The sequence below is a fragment of the Equus caballus genome, chromosome 7 (assembly GCF_041296265.1).
Source record: "Equus caballus isolate H_3958 breed thoroughbred chromosome 7, TB-T2T, whole genome shotgun sequence".
Lineage (NCBI taxonomy): Eukaryota > Metazoa > Chordata > Mammalia > Perissodactyla > Equidae > Equus > Equus caballus.
The window spans coordinates 87,656,741-87,672,451 of record NC_091690.1 but is presented as its reverse complement, the minus strand read 5'-3'; the positions used below and the strand labels follow the sequence as shown (position 1 = coordinate 87,672,451).

At 49.2% G+C, this 15,711-nt stretch overlaps 1 protein-coding gene across 50 annotated transcripts in view; it reads left to right on the top strand.

The window, feature by feature from the left end:
- Window positions 1–15,711, top strand: part of PLEKHA7 (pleckstrin homology domain containing A7) — a 198,749-nt gene that overhangs the window by 162,688 nt on the left and 20,350 nt on the right. For 26 of the 50 annotated variants that reach the window (XR_011441148.1, XR_011441149.1, XM_070274881.1 and 23 more), the window contains 5 exons: window positions 1,938–1,991; window positions 9,965–10,033; window positions 10,209–10,289; window positions 11,172–11,321; window positions 11,921–12,022. Coding sequence is in view for 44 of the 50 variants with exons in the window: in XM_070274881.1 (XP_070130982.1) it covers window positions 1,938–1,991; window positions 9,965–10,033; window positions 10,209–10,289; window positions 11,172–11,321; window positions 11,921–12,022 (456 nt within the window). In the remaining 6 variants the exon portion in view is untranslated. Of the gene's footprint in view, window positions 1–1,937; window positions 1,992–6,269; window positions 6,351–9,964; window positions 10,034–10,208; window positions 10,290–11,171; window positions 11,322–11,920; window positions 12,023–15,711 lie in introns of all 50 variants that reach the window. The other 24 variants (XR_011441146.1, XR_011441147.1, XR_011441145.1 and 21 more) reach the window with 1 other exon arrangement.

The following is a 15,711-nucleotide window of genomic DNA, read 5'->3' as shown; positions in this document are numbered from 1 at the left end:
AGGGAGTGACATGCTGGCCCATGCTCTAGTCTGTACTTGCTGTCTGGCTCTCTCCCTCCTTCCCTGCCTGTTTGCTTCTGGATGCTACTGCCAGACACTGTGCAGAGTGGTGAAGCCCACGCCCCGACACTGGGGAGGAGGCTGCATGTGGTGTGAGGGACCTGAACTGTGGCTTCTCTGGCTGTGAGTAGTGACTGCCAAGCTGGTGTGTGGTCGTGTCCAAAGGGCTGTGCTGGCTGTCGTCCTTGTTGCCACCTTGGGCACTCCTTGGGATGCTGAAAGGTGTGTGTCAGCTTGGAGGAAAGAGTCATAGTGCCCTCTCTTATCTGGATGGTGCCCTGCTGATTGACAGAGCATCCTCACATCCTTTATCCTGGTGAAACTCACAGTCACCTGGGAGAGGTTAGCTGGACAGGGGTTATTAGCACACAGGAGTCAGTGGATCCAGAAGGGAAAGTGACTTGCCCAGGATCCCTCAGTTGGTGGCATGCAGGCTGGAACCAAAACCCGGGTCCTATCTGGCACAATGTTCTGAATTTCCAGGACATGGGGTTTACAGACAAGCTCCCCAAGGAATGGCTAGGCAGTCGCTCTCCTGGATATCTTGAGCAGCTTAGGATGCTGGTCCACATGAGGCTGGCCCCTCCAGGATGCAGTGAAGTAGACAGAGGACAAATGAGGAAGGTGACAGGATTGTCACCTTCCTTACATGTCCTGTTTTAGTGGGACCTGAGGGACTCAGGAAATATATTCAGAAAAACGAATGTAGGGGAACATGTGGAAAAACCCTAAGTTGTGAATCTGGATGATTTTTAATAACATTGTTCTGTGTCCTCCTTACTGCTGTGGAAAGTATACGGAGACTAGGCTGATTGGGGAAGTAGGGATGGGTAAGGGGACAGTTTAGGGACAGAAATAAGATCTTGCAAGCCACTAGTGTCCCTGGCAATGGTCCTTCAGGCCTTCTCATGCTTAAAAGCACAGCCTGAACGTCTCACATTGTTTATTTGTGTGGGTTTTTTTGCATCAGAGCCGTGAACAGGGACCGCCTTCCCAGCCTTGGCCTGCTTGGCTTTCTGGGAGGCCTCAGTCTGCTGAGAAAGTGGTATGCAGGCCGTTTTTCTTAGGTCCAAGCTTTTGTAGCCCATCGGGCTCACAGGTAGCTTCTGTGATCTGTTACATGGGAAGCATAAATGCTAGGGAATCAGTCTTTTCCTTATTCTCCCTGTTCCCAGTAATTAGATGGAAGAACTCAACAGACTGTCAAAGGCGACACAAGCAGATGGGTCTGACACTGGACCTTCCACGACCAGCTCCTGACATGGCCACATTGGCTCCATGCTGAGCAGAAGGAGCCAAAACTTCCAGTGGCTGCTGGTGCTTATTGTCCTGGAACCCAAGGTCATAAAGGGACCTCCCTGGGTCACCCAGGTCATCTCTCTGCCTTTTCCAGGCATCCGTTCACACCAATCTGGGGTCATTTTGCTTCATGCATGTGAAGTGACCCAGTGCAAAGGTTTGATGACAGGAATTGGAGCATTGGTGATCGATAGGACCCTAGCTCAGGTGTAGCGTGTCCTCTTCCAACTAGACCTCTCTAGTTGCATCTCAGGAGCTCACCTCTGCCTCACTTGCTTTGCCGTCCCAGCCCTCTGATGGGATGTGTCCTGTCTCTCTCCTCCTCATCAAACTGTCCCCCCAGCCAGTGGGGGGACAAGCTGACATCCCCACGGTGACTTGCAAGATCCACCATGCTGAAAGAGGGCTCTGAGCTGCACCGAGACATTTGTGCTTCCTCTGTGGCCCCTGATGTGTTGGTCTGCTTTGGTCCCTTGTCTGGAGGCTGCAGATGTAAATGATTGACTTGTGAAGTCCCAAGTTATGGAAACAGGTTGTGTTCATAACTGGCTTTTTTCTCCTCTGTGCTTCATTTGAAGGCTGACGATACCTACCTCCAGCTGAAGAAAGACCTGGAGTACCTGGACCTAAAGGTGAGTGATGTCAGGGGTCTTGCCTCCCTTGGACACTCACCTTTCTAAGAGTGTCAGCCTCATTGGAGCCAAGCCCAAAGCCAAAGGCCGTGCAGGTCTCATCAAATCTGGATCCCAAATGAAGATGTCTCCTGTCGGAATCAGAAGAGTCATGTTTTGTTTTTGTTTTTTAATATTGCTATGGCTTTTGAAATTTTCATTTTTTTATTGAGATGTAATTGACATATAACATTAGTTTCAGGTATACAACACAATGATTCAATATTTGTATATATCGCAAAATGATCACCACAGTAAGTCTGGTTAACATTGTCACCATACATAGTTACAAAATTTTTTTTTCTTGTGATGAGAATTTTTGAGATCTATTCTCTTAGCAACTTTCATATATGCAATATGGTATTATTAACTACAGTCTGTATATTACATCCACATGACTTATTTATTTTATAACCAAAAGTTTGTGCCTTTCAGAAGAGTTTTATTTCTCACAGCCTCAAACTCTGAGCTCTCCTCACTTTCTTGTGAATTCTGCTGTAAAGTTTCTGGCTTATAGAATGAGGGCACAAGATCTTGATCTCTTTCTGTCCTTGATCAGAACCAAAAGGTCCCTCCAAATAATAAGCAGTTGCTTCTTCAGAGCCTCCAGTGGGGGCGAGGTGGGTTTGGTTCACACGGTGCCACTGGTGTGTGTTTTCACAAGTAGTTTGGTGGGGTGTTTGGTTTTGTTGCTGGGGGAGCAAGTTCCACATGGAATTACGTGGCTCTGAGGCTCACTGTGGTCTCCTGTCTACATTTAGGAGATGAACACTGGGCCCCTCCCTGTACATGATAAAGCTCAGGCTCTAAATCAGCCTCCGTAGCACAGAGAGGGCCCGAGAAAGCTGCTGTAGAAGTGCGAGGCATTCTGCTTGAGAGAGAGCTGCTATTGTTTCGTTCCTACAGCTCTCTGAAAGCTCGCACTGTGAAAAGCACTTCTTATGCCTGAACCATGAAATAGACTGAAGGAATGTGACCTTTAATTAACTGTGGGTGTTAGGGGCCTGTGGCAGGACACCCAGGCAACCGCCTCCCCAAGGGCCTGCGTACCTGGCTTGAGCTCTTTTTAACACAGGATCGTCATCCAGCCTTGTAGAAGCAGGGGTAGGAACATTAGGCCCTAAGGCAGCAGATGGGAGGCCTGCCCATGCTGAAGCAAGATCAGTGACTTTGATTAAGAATCACAAATTTATGTATCTGTTGAGTACTTGCTGTGTACCCAGCTCTGGAGAAGCCTAAGGGAGATGCAGGAGAAATATTGAGGCTCTCTGGCCTTGAGAAACTTCCAAAGGGTCTGGGTTGGGGAAAGAAAATATCCCTGAAAAACACAGACTTATTTACATTGACTGTACAAAGACCTGTCTGGCCCAGTGCTCAGGGCTGAGATAGCGAGGGTCACTGTGGACTTCTACGCTGGGAGGCTTCGGGAGGCGGTGGCGTGTGTGTGGCTCCTTGAAGGGCCAGAGGGTTTGGGTTGGTTGAGATTAAAGGAAAGGTAATGGTGGGAGTCAACAAGAGCAGGGTGAGGGTAGGGGGAGGTAGAGGCAGGTCATGCAGCTTCCTGAGTCTGTCCTAGGCCTTAGGAAAGAAGGTGCAGTGGACAAAAGTCAGACTTGGCTTTCAGACGTGAGCAAAACAAGGAGGATTCTCTCAAAATCAGGGCGTTTACGTGGCAGGCAGATCACACTGAGCGTGAGTCTTGTAAGTAAGGTAGTAATGCCTCAGGGTGCAGAGTGCTCAGACCCGGCGGTGTGGGCTGAACATGCAGCCCAGCCCATCCTCCCTTGCCCTCGTCCTGTGCAGGTCCTTCTGTCACGCCCACCACCCCACCTGACCTGGAGAGAGGTCCACCAGCCCTGGCCTCCACCTGCCCTGTGTGCACCCTGTCCCCGTTCCTTGGCCTCCCCAATGGCCAGTCACCACGCTGCCTGCTCGGTTCTTCTCACCCCCACCCCGGGGCCATGCAGTCGGCACAGAAGTATTTGTAGAGCATCCACCACCTACCTAGGCCTGTGGGAGGCTCGGCTCACCAGCAGCACAGGTGTACCCTGAAACTCTCTTCAGAGTGCTTGGCGCACAGTGCAAGAGGGAACCTAGAGCTGGAGTAATTGGAAATACCTGTCTTCTGATTCCTGTTTGTATGGGATAGCTGAAACGCTACGTTGGTCCTGGAGAGAAGATCCAGCTCAAGTTTATTTTATTTCAAGATCATAGAATTTGAGCTAAAAGAGATTTAGAGAGAGAGAGAAACTGAGGCACAGGATAACAGAGCAGGGCCAGGAGTCCCTGTGTGTCCTGACTCCCAACAGAAGCCTAATAACAATAGAGGATGTAACGTGTGCCAGTCCCCGTGTTTCACTTCTGTTAAACCCTGTAACCCCTGCATTAGCCCCGTAAGGGAGGTGGTGGTATCTTTTTTTTACTGACTGAGGCTCAGAGAAATGAATGACTTTCCCAAGGCCGTGTAAGTAGTTTGTGGGGAGCCGGTACTTGAGGGGAGCTCTGACTCTGAAGCTCACACTCTTAAACACTCTTTCTCCCAGCCTCTCCTGAAACGCTACTTCTCCTATCGTGGATGCAAAGGCGTTAAGTTTTTTAAAGAGCTGAACTGTATTTCTGCCATTAAAGTTCTGCTCTTTAGAACCCCACACCCCAGCTAGGTCTGGAGAGGGGGTGGGGGTTCGCCGTTGTTGACAGTTTGGGTTGTTTTTAGGCAGCTGGGAGGCACAGCTGGGAGGTGAGGGGGAAGGAAGTTCCTCTGCTGCCACTCGAGTGGCCTTTGTCCTTGGAGCAGGTTGCAGTCAACCCCACAGACGCTCTTGTCCCTGGTGGGGCATGTGTCATCCGTGGCTCTGGGCGCCTGGCCTCCAGGCTCTTCATGACTGTTGGGGCCTGACACCAGGGCTGCTCTGTTCAGAGTCTGTTTCCAAAGTCAGCTTCTGGGGCAGAGTTTCTTAAGTGGTGGCCTGGGATACCACCTACTTCAGAATCACTTGGGAGCTTGATTTAAAAAATGACAGATCTACGGGGTTCTGTTGAATTAGACCGGCTGGAGATAGTGCCCAGAATTCTGTATTTTTTTAAATCAAGCTCTGTGGTGATTCTTGTGCACACTAAAGTTTGAGGTCTGTTGTTCTGAAGCCGAGATTATTAACCCTGGTCATAACCAGAACCACCAGGGAAGCTTTTTAAATGAATATGGATGCTTAGGTCCTACCCTTAGAGACTCTGATTTAATTAGTAATACTTAGGTATTGCTCTTAAAAAAACAAAACAAAAGGAAAACCCTCCCTAGGTGTTTCTAATGGATAGCAGTGTTTGAGAACCATTGTTCCAAAGCAGTGGTTCTCAAAGTGTGATCCCAGGCCAGCAGCATCAGCAATACCTGGTGACTTGTTAGAAATGCAAAATCTTGAGTCCCATCCCAGACCTGCTCAGTGGGGCTCTCTGGGGGTGGGGCCCAGCAAATCTGTTTATTAGCAAGCCCTCCAGGTGATTCTGAAGCATGCTCAAGTTTGAGAACCACTTTTTAGAGGAGTGATTCCGGATCCTGGCTGCACATTAGAATCACCAGGAGGGCTTTTAAGAATCCCGATGCCAAGGCCCCGCCCCATTAATTACATCCAAGTCTCTTGGAGTTGGGACTCGGACATCCGTACTTTTCACAGCTCCTGGCTGATTCCAGTGTGCGAGCCAGGGTTGAGATCCACTCTCTTAGCGGGTGAGGACGGTGTTCCCTTAAAGGAGCTGTAAGCATTTGGGCTCGTTGGTAAGACATAATTAGGTAGATGCGACACAGGTGGGGAGGCAAGTGTCTGAGGGGTTGAAGGTGGAAAATGTTGGGCAGGGTGAGACTAAGGCATGGCACCGCTCTGAACTCCACATTCGGTATCTCTCAGACTGTGATGAGGGAAGACGGAGGAAAAGGCAAGCTTCCTTCTTGCCTTCTGCAGCAGAAGTGGGGGAAATGGGCACTGAAACCAGCATTCAGTGAACCAGCCTGCACAGGGGCCTTCAGGCAGAGCTAATTGTCCCTGCGTTAGAGGTGAGGGGACAAGTTTGGAAAAGTCTGACAGCTGGGAAGCAGCACACCCAGACTGAGATGCGGTCATGTGAACTGCACAGCACACGGCCTCCCTAAGGCTCCCCTTGCCAGTTCCCCAAATTCTGCCTCCTTCAAGTGTCATTTGATGTCTCACCTGTTACGTTTTGTTGTATTTGCCTTTTTGTTTGGAACAGATAAAAAATAATGAACCTTTGATCAACGTGCTTTACAAAGTGCTGAAGAAGTCAGCACGGGGCTGTCGGCCCGGGAGAAGCGTAAGCTGACCTGATCTGTGTCTCCAGGCGGGGCCATTCCATTGCTTCTGGCTCCTGCGACTCCATCACTTGCTTATCCAGGGGCTCTCCTGACCGCCCCCAGGCTTCCTGCAAGTCATTTCGGTTTATTTTCTTTCTAGTGAAGCTTCTCAGCATTTTGGCTGGTGCACCAGGCTGAGCCTCTCATCTGTGGTGTTCTGTGACTCCATCTTTGTGCTGCCATGGGGGTGGGGGCTTGCCTAGCTTGCCACCAGCTTGTGTCATGTTCCCATTCTGTTTGTCTGCCTCCATGGCAAGGGCTGAGCTTAGACAGAAACCAGCCCTGTCTGTGTAGTCGAGCATGAGTTCCTTGCAAGGGAGCAGCAGCCCCTGGTCGCCTTGGAGGGGCTGGCGCATCTCAGATTCCACCATGGCCCCGGGACTAGGGTGGATCTTCTTCAGGGCAAGGGGTTGATGTTTGGAAACAGTTTGGAGCTGGACTAGAACAAAACGGGCCCCCCACCCCACTTTGAGTAATGTGGAAGTTGTGCCTGAACGTGGCTAGCTTTTACAGCGTTCCAAGGGAGGCCGCAGGCTGGCAAGCAGGTGCCGTGGCCGATCAGCCTGAGCCTCGAGAAGAGGGGTCTTGGGATGTGGTGAAGAGTAGAGGCCTGAGTGGCCTTTGATTCCCTCTCTGATGCAGAGACTCTTTCAAATGGATGGGTGCCCACTGACTTTCACTGTTTCTGGTGACAGAGATGCTGGGGACCCATAGTTGATGTTTTAAATAGATTTAAACTTTGCTATCACAAAGTGCAATTTTAAAAGGAAAATTAGACGTAATATACTACTTGTGGATATGTCTTAGTAGCCTCAGCTATCTGGAACAAAGCTAAATTCAGAAGCGTAATGGGCCTCTGAGCTGTGTAAACACCATCACGGAGCCCATGCTCTAAAGCCTATGGCCTTTACTCCATAGGAAGACGTCTCAGGCCCTGAGCACAGCCAGCTTGCCCTGTTTTGTTACATTCACAGACTCACTAAGCAAACATTTCCTGAATATCCTCAACATGCTAGGCCCTGGGCTGGGCTCTGAGGATGCAGGGAAAATATGTCACCATTCCCACGGTCACCCCTAATTAGGTTCCTATCTAGTGAGGGGAGATGGAACACGTCGTCTGATGTCCTAAGGCCCGTAGCGGTGGGAGACACAGGTGCAGGAAGATCTCCCTTGATGGCTCCCTTGCTGGCTGGCGGGAGGCAGGGAGGGAAGAGCAGCAGGTGTGTTGCTTCTGTTGCTAATCCTGACAGACTCAGTCACTAGCATTCCTAACTCACAGCACCTTAAAGGGGACAAGAGAAACTTCTTAGAAAAGAGGGAGCACTAGTATCCTGAGAAGAAATGTTATATGTCAACCTAAAACGGAAATGAAAGCACAGAAATTTGGGAGCATTTAAGCAAGGGGCAAATAGTCCTAAACCAGCTTCTAAGAAATTCTATGTTACTGATTTTTATAATGACTCTGATTCATCCAAAATAAGCTTGAATTTATATTCCGTATTCTATGAAGGCAGTGAAGGACATGCTTTTAGAAAGCTTTCCATCAAAAAGTTTAAAAGATTCAGCTTTCTCAAAATGCCCTTTTTGTGTAGAATACCCCATTCCTTTCCTGATGGTGCTGGTTAAAGGAGGCATTGCTCAATTAGATGCTCTGCCTTGCTATTTCAGCATCAAAAAGATGTCATCTGTAAAAAGCTTCAGTGAAATAAGGGGAAGAGTTTTGCTGGGGGGAAAAATCCATGAAACATAGCTCAATTTGAAAATGATTTCTTCCTAGGAAACGAGCCAAGAGTCAGCCCCTTGGAGAGTAGACAAGCTCACTGTCCCTCGCTTTGGTGAAGGACTGTGACACAGGGTGAAGACTTCCTACCTTTGCCTGCTGGGTTCCCCTGAGTTTAAAGGCCCAAGTCCTGCCTGGCAAGTTCAGCTGTTGGGCTTGACCAGGATTAATTCCACTTCCTCCCCTTCCTCTTCCCTCCACCCTTGCAGGAGCCAGCATGGCCTGTCTGTTTGTGAATTGTTGCTGTAGTCAGTGTGCTCTGTGACTGTGTGTATACATGTATGTACACATAATCTGCCAGTTTGAAGAGCAGAATTTGGCTGGAGTTCCTCTTTTTCCAGGCACTCTACAGCACTGACCGACACGGATTTCCCTTTGACCTACCTGCAATGCAATAAGCATTTGCTGAGTGCCTTCTGCTCTGCCAGGCCTTATGTTGAGGGCTGACTCCACTAAGATAAATAAGACAGTGGTCCCTGTCCTCTACTGTGTGACAAAGGGAGCATGGGAATAGATGAAGGCGAGTCTGCAGCCCTGACTCAGTCTTCAGCCCAAGGCATGGAGAGGGCATTCGACCTTGACCCTTGGATTTGCTGATGACGCTTATCAGGGAGGAGGAGTGTAGGACAGTTGGCCACATGGTTAGAGTGAGTTCTGAGGGGAATGTTTGCCAATGTCTTTCTGCTTCTGATTCGTACTCACAAATGTCCTGGACTTCCCAGATGGAGTAGGGAGCAGCTGTCTGTCCATCCACACCAGGATGCTCTGCATAGTCTACACACCACCTATTTCTGCTGTGGATGGCTCCACCCTCCGTTTCCCTGGTCATACTTGCAAAATGGAGTTCAGCAAGACATCCTCCCCTCCTCGAGGCACATTTGACCTGGCTGTCCCTGACCTGGCTTGGCTGTGGGGTGCATCTATGAAAAGGGTCCCCCATCCCCTGCACAGCTTTTGGCAAGAAAGAGATTTGGGGAAATGAAAACATGGGCTAATCAGTTGGGTTCAGCTTCGTAGGGGTCAGTGAGAGATGGGCAACGTGTCACCCATGCTGGGTCAAGGGAGGGATGGGAAATGTGGAATTCCACTGGCCCACAAGTTTGGGTGATTTTTGTCTGCTGCTTTGTGGTTTCCTTTTGAGAGGTCAGAGTAACCTGTAACTTGTGTTACAAGTACGGCTTAGCCTCAGCTACTGGGGATCAAGTAAAAACCCCACCCAGGAATTATCCAGTTCCTTCTTCCCTTGGCCATATCCTCTTCCCAGACAACAGTGTAGGCTGAGGAAGGCCAGGGTCACTCATGGGGGTGGGCTGCTCAGAGACTTCCTTAAACTTAGGCTTGACAACGCCCCAGAGGACTTGCTTGTCTCTCCTGGTCCACTCACCCCACTGCCCTGGGCGGGGGTGACAGACTTCTGCCACTTGTATCTTAGCCCAGGTTCAGTATCAAAACTCTCACTCATCAGTGGCAAATTTTCCAAGATTCATACTGAACTCATTTTTGGCAACTATAAGCTTCAACAATTGATGATCCTATAACTTGAATGTCTGCATTTTCTTTGTCTTGCAAAATTTATGAGTGCTACTAGGATCTCAAAAACGTTTTGCTTTTTCCCTAAAATGAAATAGGCATAAAAACAAAGCAAGAATTGCCCAAGTTTCTGCCCCTTCTGTGTAGTGACCCTACGTGCCACTGTCGAAACTGCCACACCCATCCATCGTGGGGTAACTTTCCTTCTCGAGTTCTGATCCTGAGCCCCGTGGTTAAATCTCCTTTAAATTGTTCACTTCCCAGATGACAGGCCGGGACCTTCTCAAAGATCGAAGCCTGAAGCCGGTGAAGATCGCTGAGAGTGACATTGATGTGAGTGAGCAGAGTGACAGGCTGACCCCTGGGCTGCCTGCTGCCCCCGGTCCCAGGGTGGGCAGCTTCGGGCAGGGTCTGGATGGTTCTGTGGCCAAAGTCTTTCTGATCACACTCCAAGGCCATGCCCTTTTCTCATCATCCCAGGCCCTCTCCAACCTGTTCTTGCTCGTAGGTCAAACTGAGCGTCTTCTGTGAACAAGACAGGATCCTCCAGGACTTGGAAGACAAAATTCGAGCCCTCAAGGAGAACAAAGTATGCGTCAGTTTTCATAATCTTGGGCTGAGTGGAGGGGCGTTTTGTCATCCTGTCCTTCCTCAGATAGTGACTGGACTATGATGTTGGTATTGGACAACAGGTGTTAGTTTATCCGAACAATGCTTTTGGGTTTAAAGGGTATTTCTTAGAAGGTTTCTGTCTGAACCTGGAGGAAACCTTATAGGGAAACAGTGGCCTACCTATTCCAAGTACTGCCTCCCCCTTCACCCCTCTTAATTCCGCTCTGGCCCACCTCTCCCTGGCGGCCCTGTGAGGTGAGTCTGGGAGAGGAGAGCTCCACTGGCTTAAATGTGATGCCACCAGGGAGGGGGCCCGCCTTGGAGAAAGTGGCTGCAGTGATAACAGGACAGAGACCCTGGCTTCCTAAAGCTCCTTTCCTCCCAGTATCTGGCCTATGGAGGAAGCAAGTCCGACTGGAAAGGCAGGAGTAGCCCAGGGAGCTGCCAATGTTTGGTCTCTTAGACCATTAAAGTGAATTTTTTCTTCTTTGCATTTTAATAAGGCATTGTAATGATGCTGAGGGTTTATAACATGCCCCTTTTCCCTAGAGCTGAGAGAGTTTTCTATCCATTCTTTGGTTTATCCTCATAGTTTATCTCACAGGAGTTGATAGCTTTATGCCCACTTTATAGATGAGGAAACTAAGGCACAAAGCTTTCAGGTGACCTGTCCTAGGAGGCCACCCAGTGGGCAGAGCGAGGGCTGGAATCAGGGGCCCTGACTCTCAGGCCCCAGCTGGGCACTGGCTCCTTCAGCCTCGGCTAGATCAGCAGGTTTGTTTAGTCCTCAGCCTGGTAGAGGGAGGCCTCCGGAGACTGTCCAGTTACCCTCTTGCTCTTTGGCCCTTGCACTGTCCAGGACCAGCTAGAGTCCGTGCTGGAGGTGCTGCACAGACAGATGGAGCAGTACCGAGAGCAGCCCCAGCACCTGGAGAAGATCGCCTACCAGCAGAGGTTGCTGCAGGAGGACCTCGTCCACATCCGGGCGGAGCTCTGCAGAGAGTCCACTGTGCGTAGAGGGTGTGGAGGGAGGCAGACACTTCCCGCTCAGGACGGGCTGGCAGGGGGCTGCTTTTCTCATCCCCCAGGCTGTAGTTGAGTTGGTGGCCAGGGACAACTGTCCTGGAATAGCAGAACTTCTCCAGGCTGCCTCCTAACAGTAGTTTACCTGGTCCAGGGGTGGCATGTCTGTCTGTCTGATTGGTCCCTTAGGGTGTTTTCATCAGCGACTCCTGGATAGCCACAGTGACACCCAAGGGACCAGAAATCTGAGAGCAGCCTGAAGGCTACTCCCCTGATGTGTGTGCAGTTATTTCTGACATGTCAGAATTTCCTCTTTTTTATTTGTCCATCTGATGTGATGCAGGCCCTTTCTGCCGGACTGGGACTCAAAGCATCCCCAAGGGTGGGAGAGGGGACAGTGCAGGTGGCCAGGACAGAGCATGATTGAGAAAACAGCCCCTGTCCCTCTCTCACAAGGCCTGCCTGAGACCCGCGCAGCTCCCCTTCCCGTTGGCTGCGTCGGCAGTGGTCAGGAGCATAGGTGCTCTTGGAGCTTTCTCGGGGGCAGGGGTAACTAAGAAACAGAAGCGTTTCCTTGGCCAACAGGAGATGGAAAATGCCTGGAACGAATACCTGAAGTTGGAGAGAGATGTGGAGCAGCTGAAGCAGACCCTGCAGGAGCAACACAGAAGAGCGTTTTTTTTCCAGGTGACCCAAAGGCTCTTCATCCCTTCTGAGCTCTGATTTCTTCTGAGACCCTTCACCTGCGGGTGCTGTCAGCCCTACCCAAGGGCCTTCTCTTCCTCCACTGGGACAGCCTGCTTGCCACTCCTTGCTTTCCCTTGGGGATCCCTTCCCCAGCCAGGCTGTGATAAGCCTCCGCTCAGCTCCCCCTGCCTCTCTGCTCTCAAAGACAAGCTCTTGGGCATTTTTGTAAGGGTTTTGCTGCTGATCATTTGGGCACACAGACCCAAGAGGAGACAAATACCAACTTTGAGAACTTACAGAGACTTGAGAGTGATCTGTGTTCTTATGGTTCTTGGCCCCGTCTTGGGTTTCTAGCTACTCACTTAGACAGCAGCAGGAAGCCCTGGCCTCCTTCCCTCCTCTGATTCCTAACAATAGATGTTATCAAGCCTCCCAGAGGAGGAGTGTGAATTCAGGCCCGTGAGGTGCCTCTGGTCTCCAGGCAGGCGGTCATTTGCATTTCTGGAGGCCAAGCTGGGAGATACCCATCACTGTGGTCCCTGCCCCAGTCAGGAAAGGCAGCCTTAGAGCCCTGCCTCCCTTACCCTTAAAGACCAGGCCACGCTGTTGATTACTGCCTCTGCCCCCCCAGGGGAGAGAATGAAAGGCCCTGTGTGGTTTTCCTTCTTCCAGGTTGGGTCCTCCAGCTCTCAGTGCTCCCCCGTTGCAGTGCTGAACCAGGCTTCCACTCCACCCTCTAAATTGTAAAAATGGAAAATAACCTGCTTCCAAACCCAGCTTCAGATCCATATCTCCTCTTTCAGAGCCCTGACATAAATTTGACTTATTTGCCTTCAGCAAGCATTACTTGAGGCTTCTTGTGTCTGAGGCACCATGCTAGGCCAGTTTTGGGGCTAGACTTGCTGATTGATGAACTAGTTCTAGCCAAGGCTCTTCATTCAAGTGACTTAATGAATATGGTGACTCTCTGGACGTTAGCCTCACCCAGGGAAGGCCTACGAGGTTTCCTAGAACTTGTCTGTCTCCTGCTACTGTTGTTTTTTTCCCATAATTCCGCTTCATGTGAGCTTGACTAACATTTTCCTGTCCTTTTTCATATCCCCAGCACTTAGCACAGTGGCTTGAAAATACTAGGTGAATATAGTTGACAAAGTCCTTCAAACAATTGCTAGTTCCTTAAACTGTCCTGTCACACTTCTTGAACTTCAATGATCCACATTAATTTTAGCAGTAATTTTTTTTTAGCTTTTCATTCATTACATTTCTATAATTATACAAGTGACACATGAATGTTACTCTCTGAAAAGGCCAAAGAGTGAGAAGCAAAAACAAAAAGAAGAAACAAAATCTCCTGTTTCCTTCCTCCCCTCTGCCCCAGTCCCATCGCCCCCCCTCTGTGCCATCCCATCAGTTTGCAGCCTTGTCTTCTGGACCATTTTTTATGTATGTCTACACATATTCACATACATAGAATCATATTGTTTATTTAGGGGTGCGAGTTGTGTTTACCTAAAGAGGAATCACACTTACACATTGTTCAGTAACTCCCTTTTTTGTCATAACTTTATGTTGTGGAAATCTTTCCAGGATGTATACCCCCAAGTTTATGCTGCCCAATATGGTAGCTATTTAAATTTAGACATCAATTAATTAAAGTTAACTTAAAACTAAAAATATATTTCTCAGTCACACTGGAATCATTTCAAGTGCTCGGTAGCCACACGTGGCCAATGGCTACTCTTTGGAAAGCACGTTCTATAGATTTCCATAGTCTCAGAAAGTCGTATGAGACAGTGTTGGTCTAAGTAAATGAAATTAAATTAGTTCTTAACTGCTGCATAGCATTTCATAATCTAGATGTTCCACACTTTATTTAGTCATTCCTCTTCTGATGGGCATTTAAGTTATTTGTAGTGTTTTGCTTTTATAAACGGTGCCACAGTAAGCATCTGTCAAACTGCCTTTTCAAGATCATTTACAAGCATTTATCCAGGGCTCCTAGGAGTAGACTTGCTGGGTTGAGATGAGTGTACGTCTTGAATGTTTACAGACACTGCCACATGACCCTCTGAAAGGCTGGACTCATTTGCCCTCCCACCCACAGTGAATGAGAGTGCCGAACCTGTTTGCCCACATCCTCGCCAGCACTTGATGTTATCAGTCTTTTTAGTTCTTGCCAGTCTGCTGGCTGAAAAAGGACATCTTGTTTTAATTTGCATTTATTTAATTACCAGCAGGTTAAACGTCTTTTCATATGATTATTGGCCATTTGTATTTCTGCCGTGCCTTATTTCTTGGTGATTTAACAGACAGCAGGCCCAGAATCCTTTGTTCTCCTCTGAAAAACAGTGGGTACAATGTAACAGGCCTTGTCGCAGACTCCCTGGAGAACTTGGGCCTGTAAGGTACTAGGAGGTAGGCCACTTCGGAGCCTGGCCCCTGCAGGTAGATTTCCCCCTAGGTGGGTGGCATTGCTCATGCTTTGCCTGAATCTGCAATGACCTGGGAAGCTCCCAGGGCCTTTCTTTGAGCAACTCTGTGCTAATTTCTTTGGTATAATTCTCGGCCAGGCAAGCTGTTAGAGTCCTGAATAAATCACTAACACCGGAGATGAGCTTGCAGCCCCACATGCAGATGTTCAGTAAAGGGGCTTGGAAACTCACCTCCCGTCAGCCACGCTTGGCTGTGAGAAAATGCATAACCTTTTCAGTAAAGTAGAGTGTCTTTATTTATGGAGATCCTCATGGCCACCTGGGTGGGGAAGCCAGAGGATATAAGAACATCCGGGTAACTGTGGGCGGCAGCAATAGGGGAGGCTCCCTGTGGGTGTCCCTACTTCCGGACAATGGGTTCAGCCTCTGCTGAGGATAGTACATAGGAACCCTTCTGCCTGGCATGGTGTGAGCTTATAGGAATGAAACCCCACCTCTTTGCTCCCCAGAAGGTTTCTTCACTTTGTCATTAAGTTATTAAATTCGTTACCCTTGTAGAAAGATAGAGGTTCTCCAGCCATTGCATCTCTCTGCTTTCCTCGTACATGTGGAGGTGACAGAAAGGCCATATGGGGGCAGGATTGTTGACTGGAGTGACAGGTAGAAATATGCCAGGCAGACCGGCAGAGGAGGAGAGCAAGAGTTGATTTTAATCCCGTGCTCCTCCTTCACCTGTCCTCAGCATTCCACTTGGGGACCACAGCCCTAGATGCAATCCCGTGAGCTTACAGACACACTCTGGGTTCAGTAGCACATCTGTTTTGGGACACTCATACTTTAGTGTGAAGCTGAACATCAAGCCCGTTATTTGCTTGTCAGTCCTGAGGATGTGCGATGGTGTTGGGAGGGTGGACAGAGTATGAGAGCGGGAACCCCCTTAGGACGGGAGACTTCAGACGTCTGTTGTCATGGCTGTTGGGAAGTATTGGATCTGGGAATTTTACATAATTGATCCTTTATTCATTCAACACACACGGACTGAGAACCTGCCAAGTACCTGGCCCTGTGGGAATGTCAGGGAACACATGGTCTAGTTGTAGAATCAGGCATGTCTGTAAATATGCAGCGTTGAGAGAGAACTCTTCCAATTGAGGGCAGCCGGTGCCTTGAGAGGAGATGGGGGTGTGAAACCTTCCTTTTGCAGTCCCTGGGATGGGGCCAAGGCTATCTGCCCCTACTATAACATGGAAATTAAAA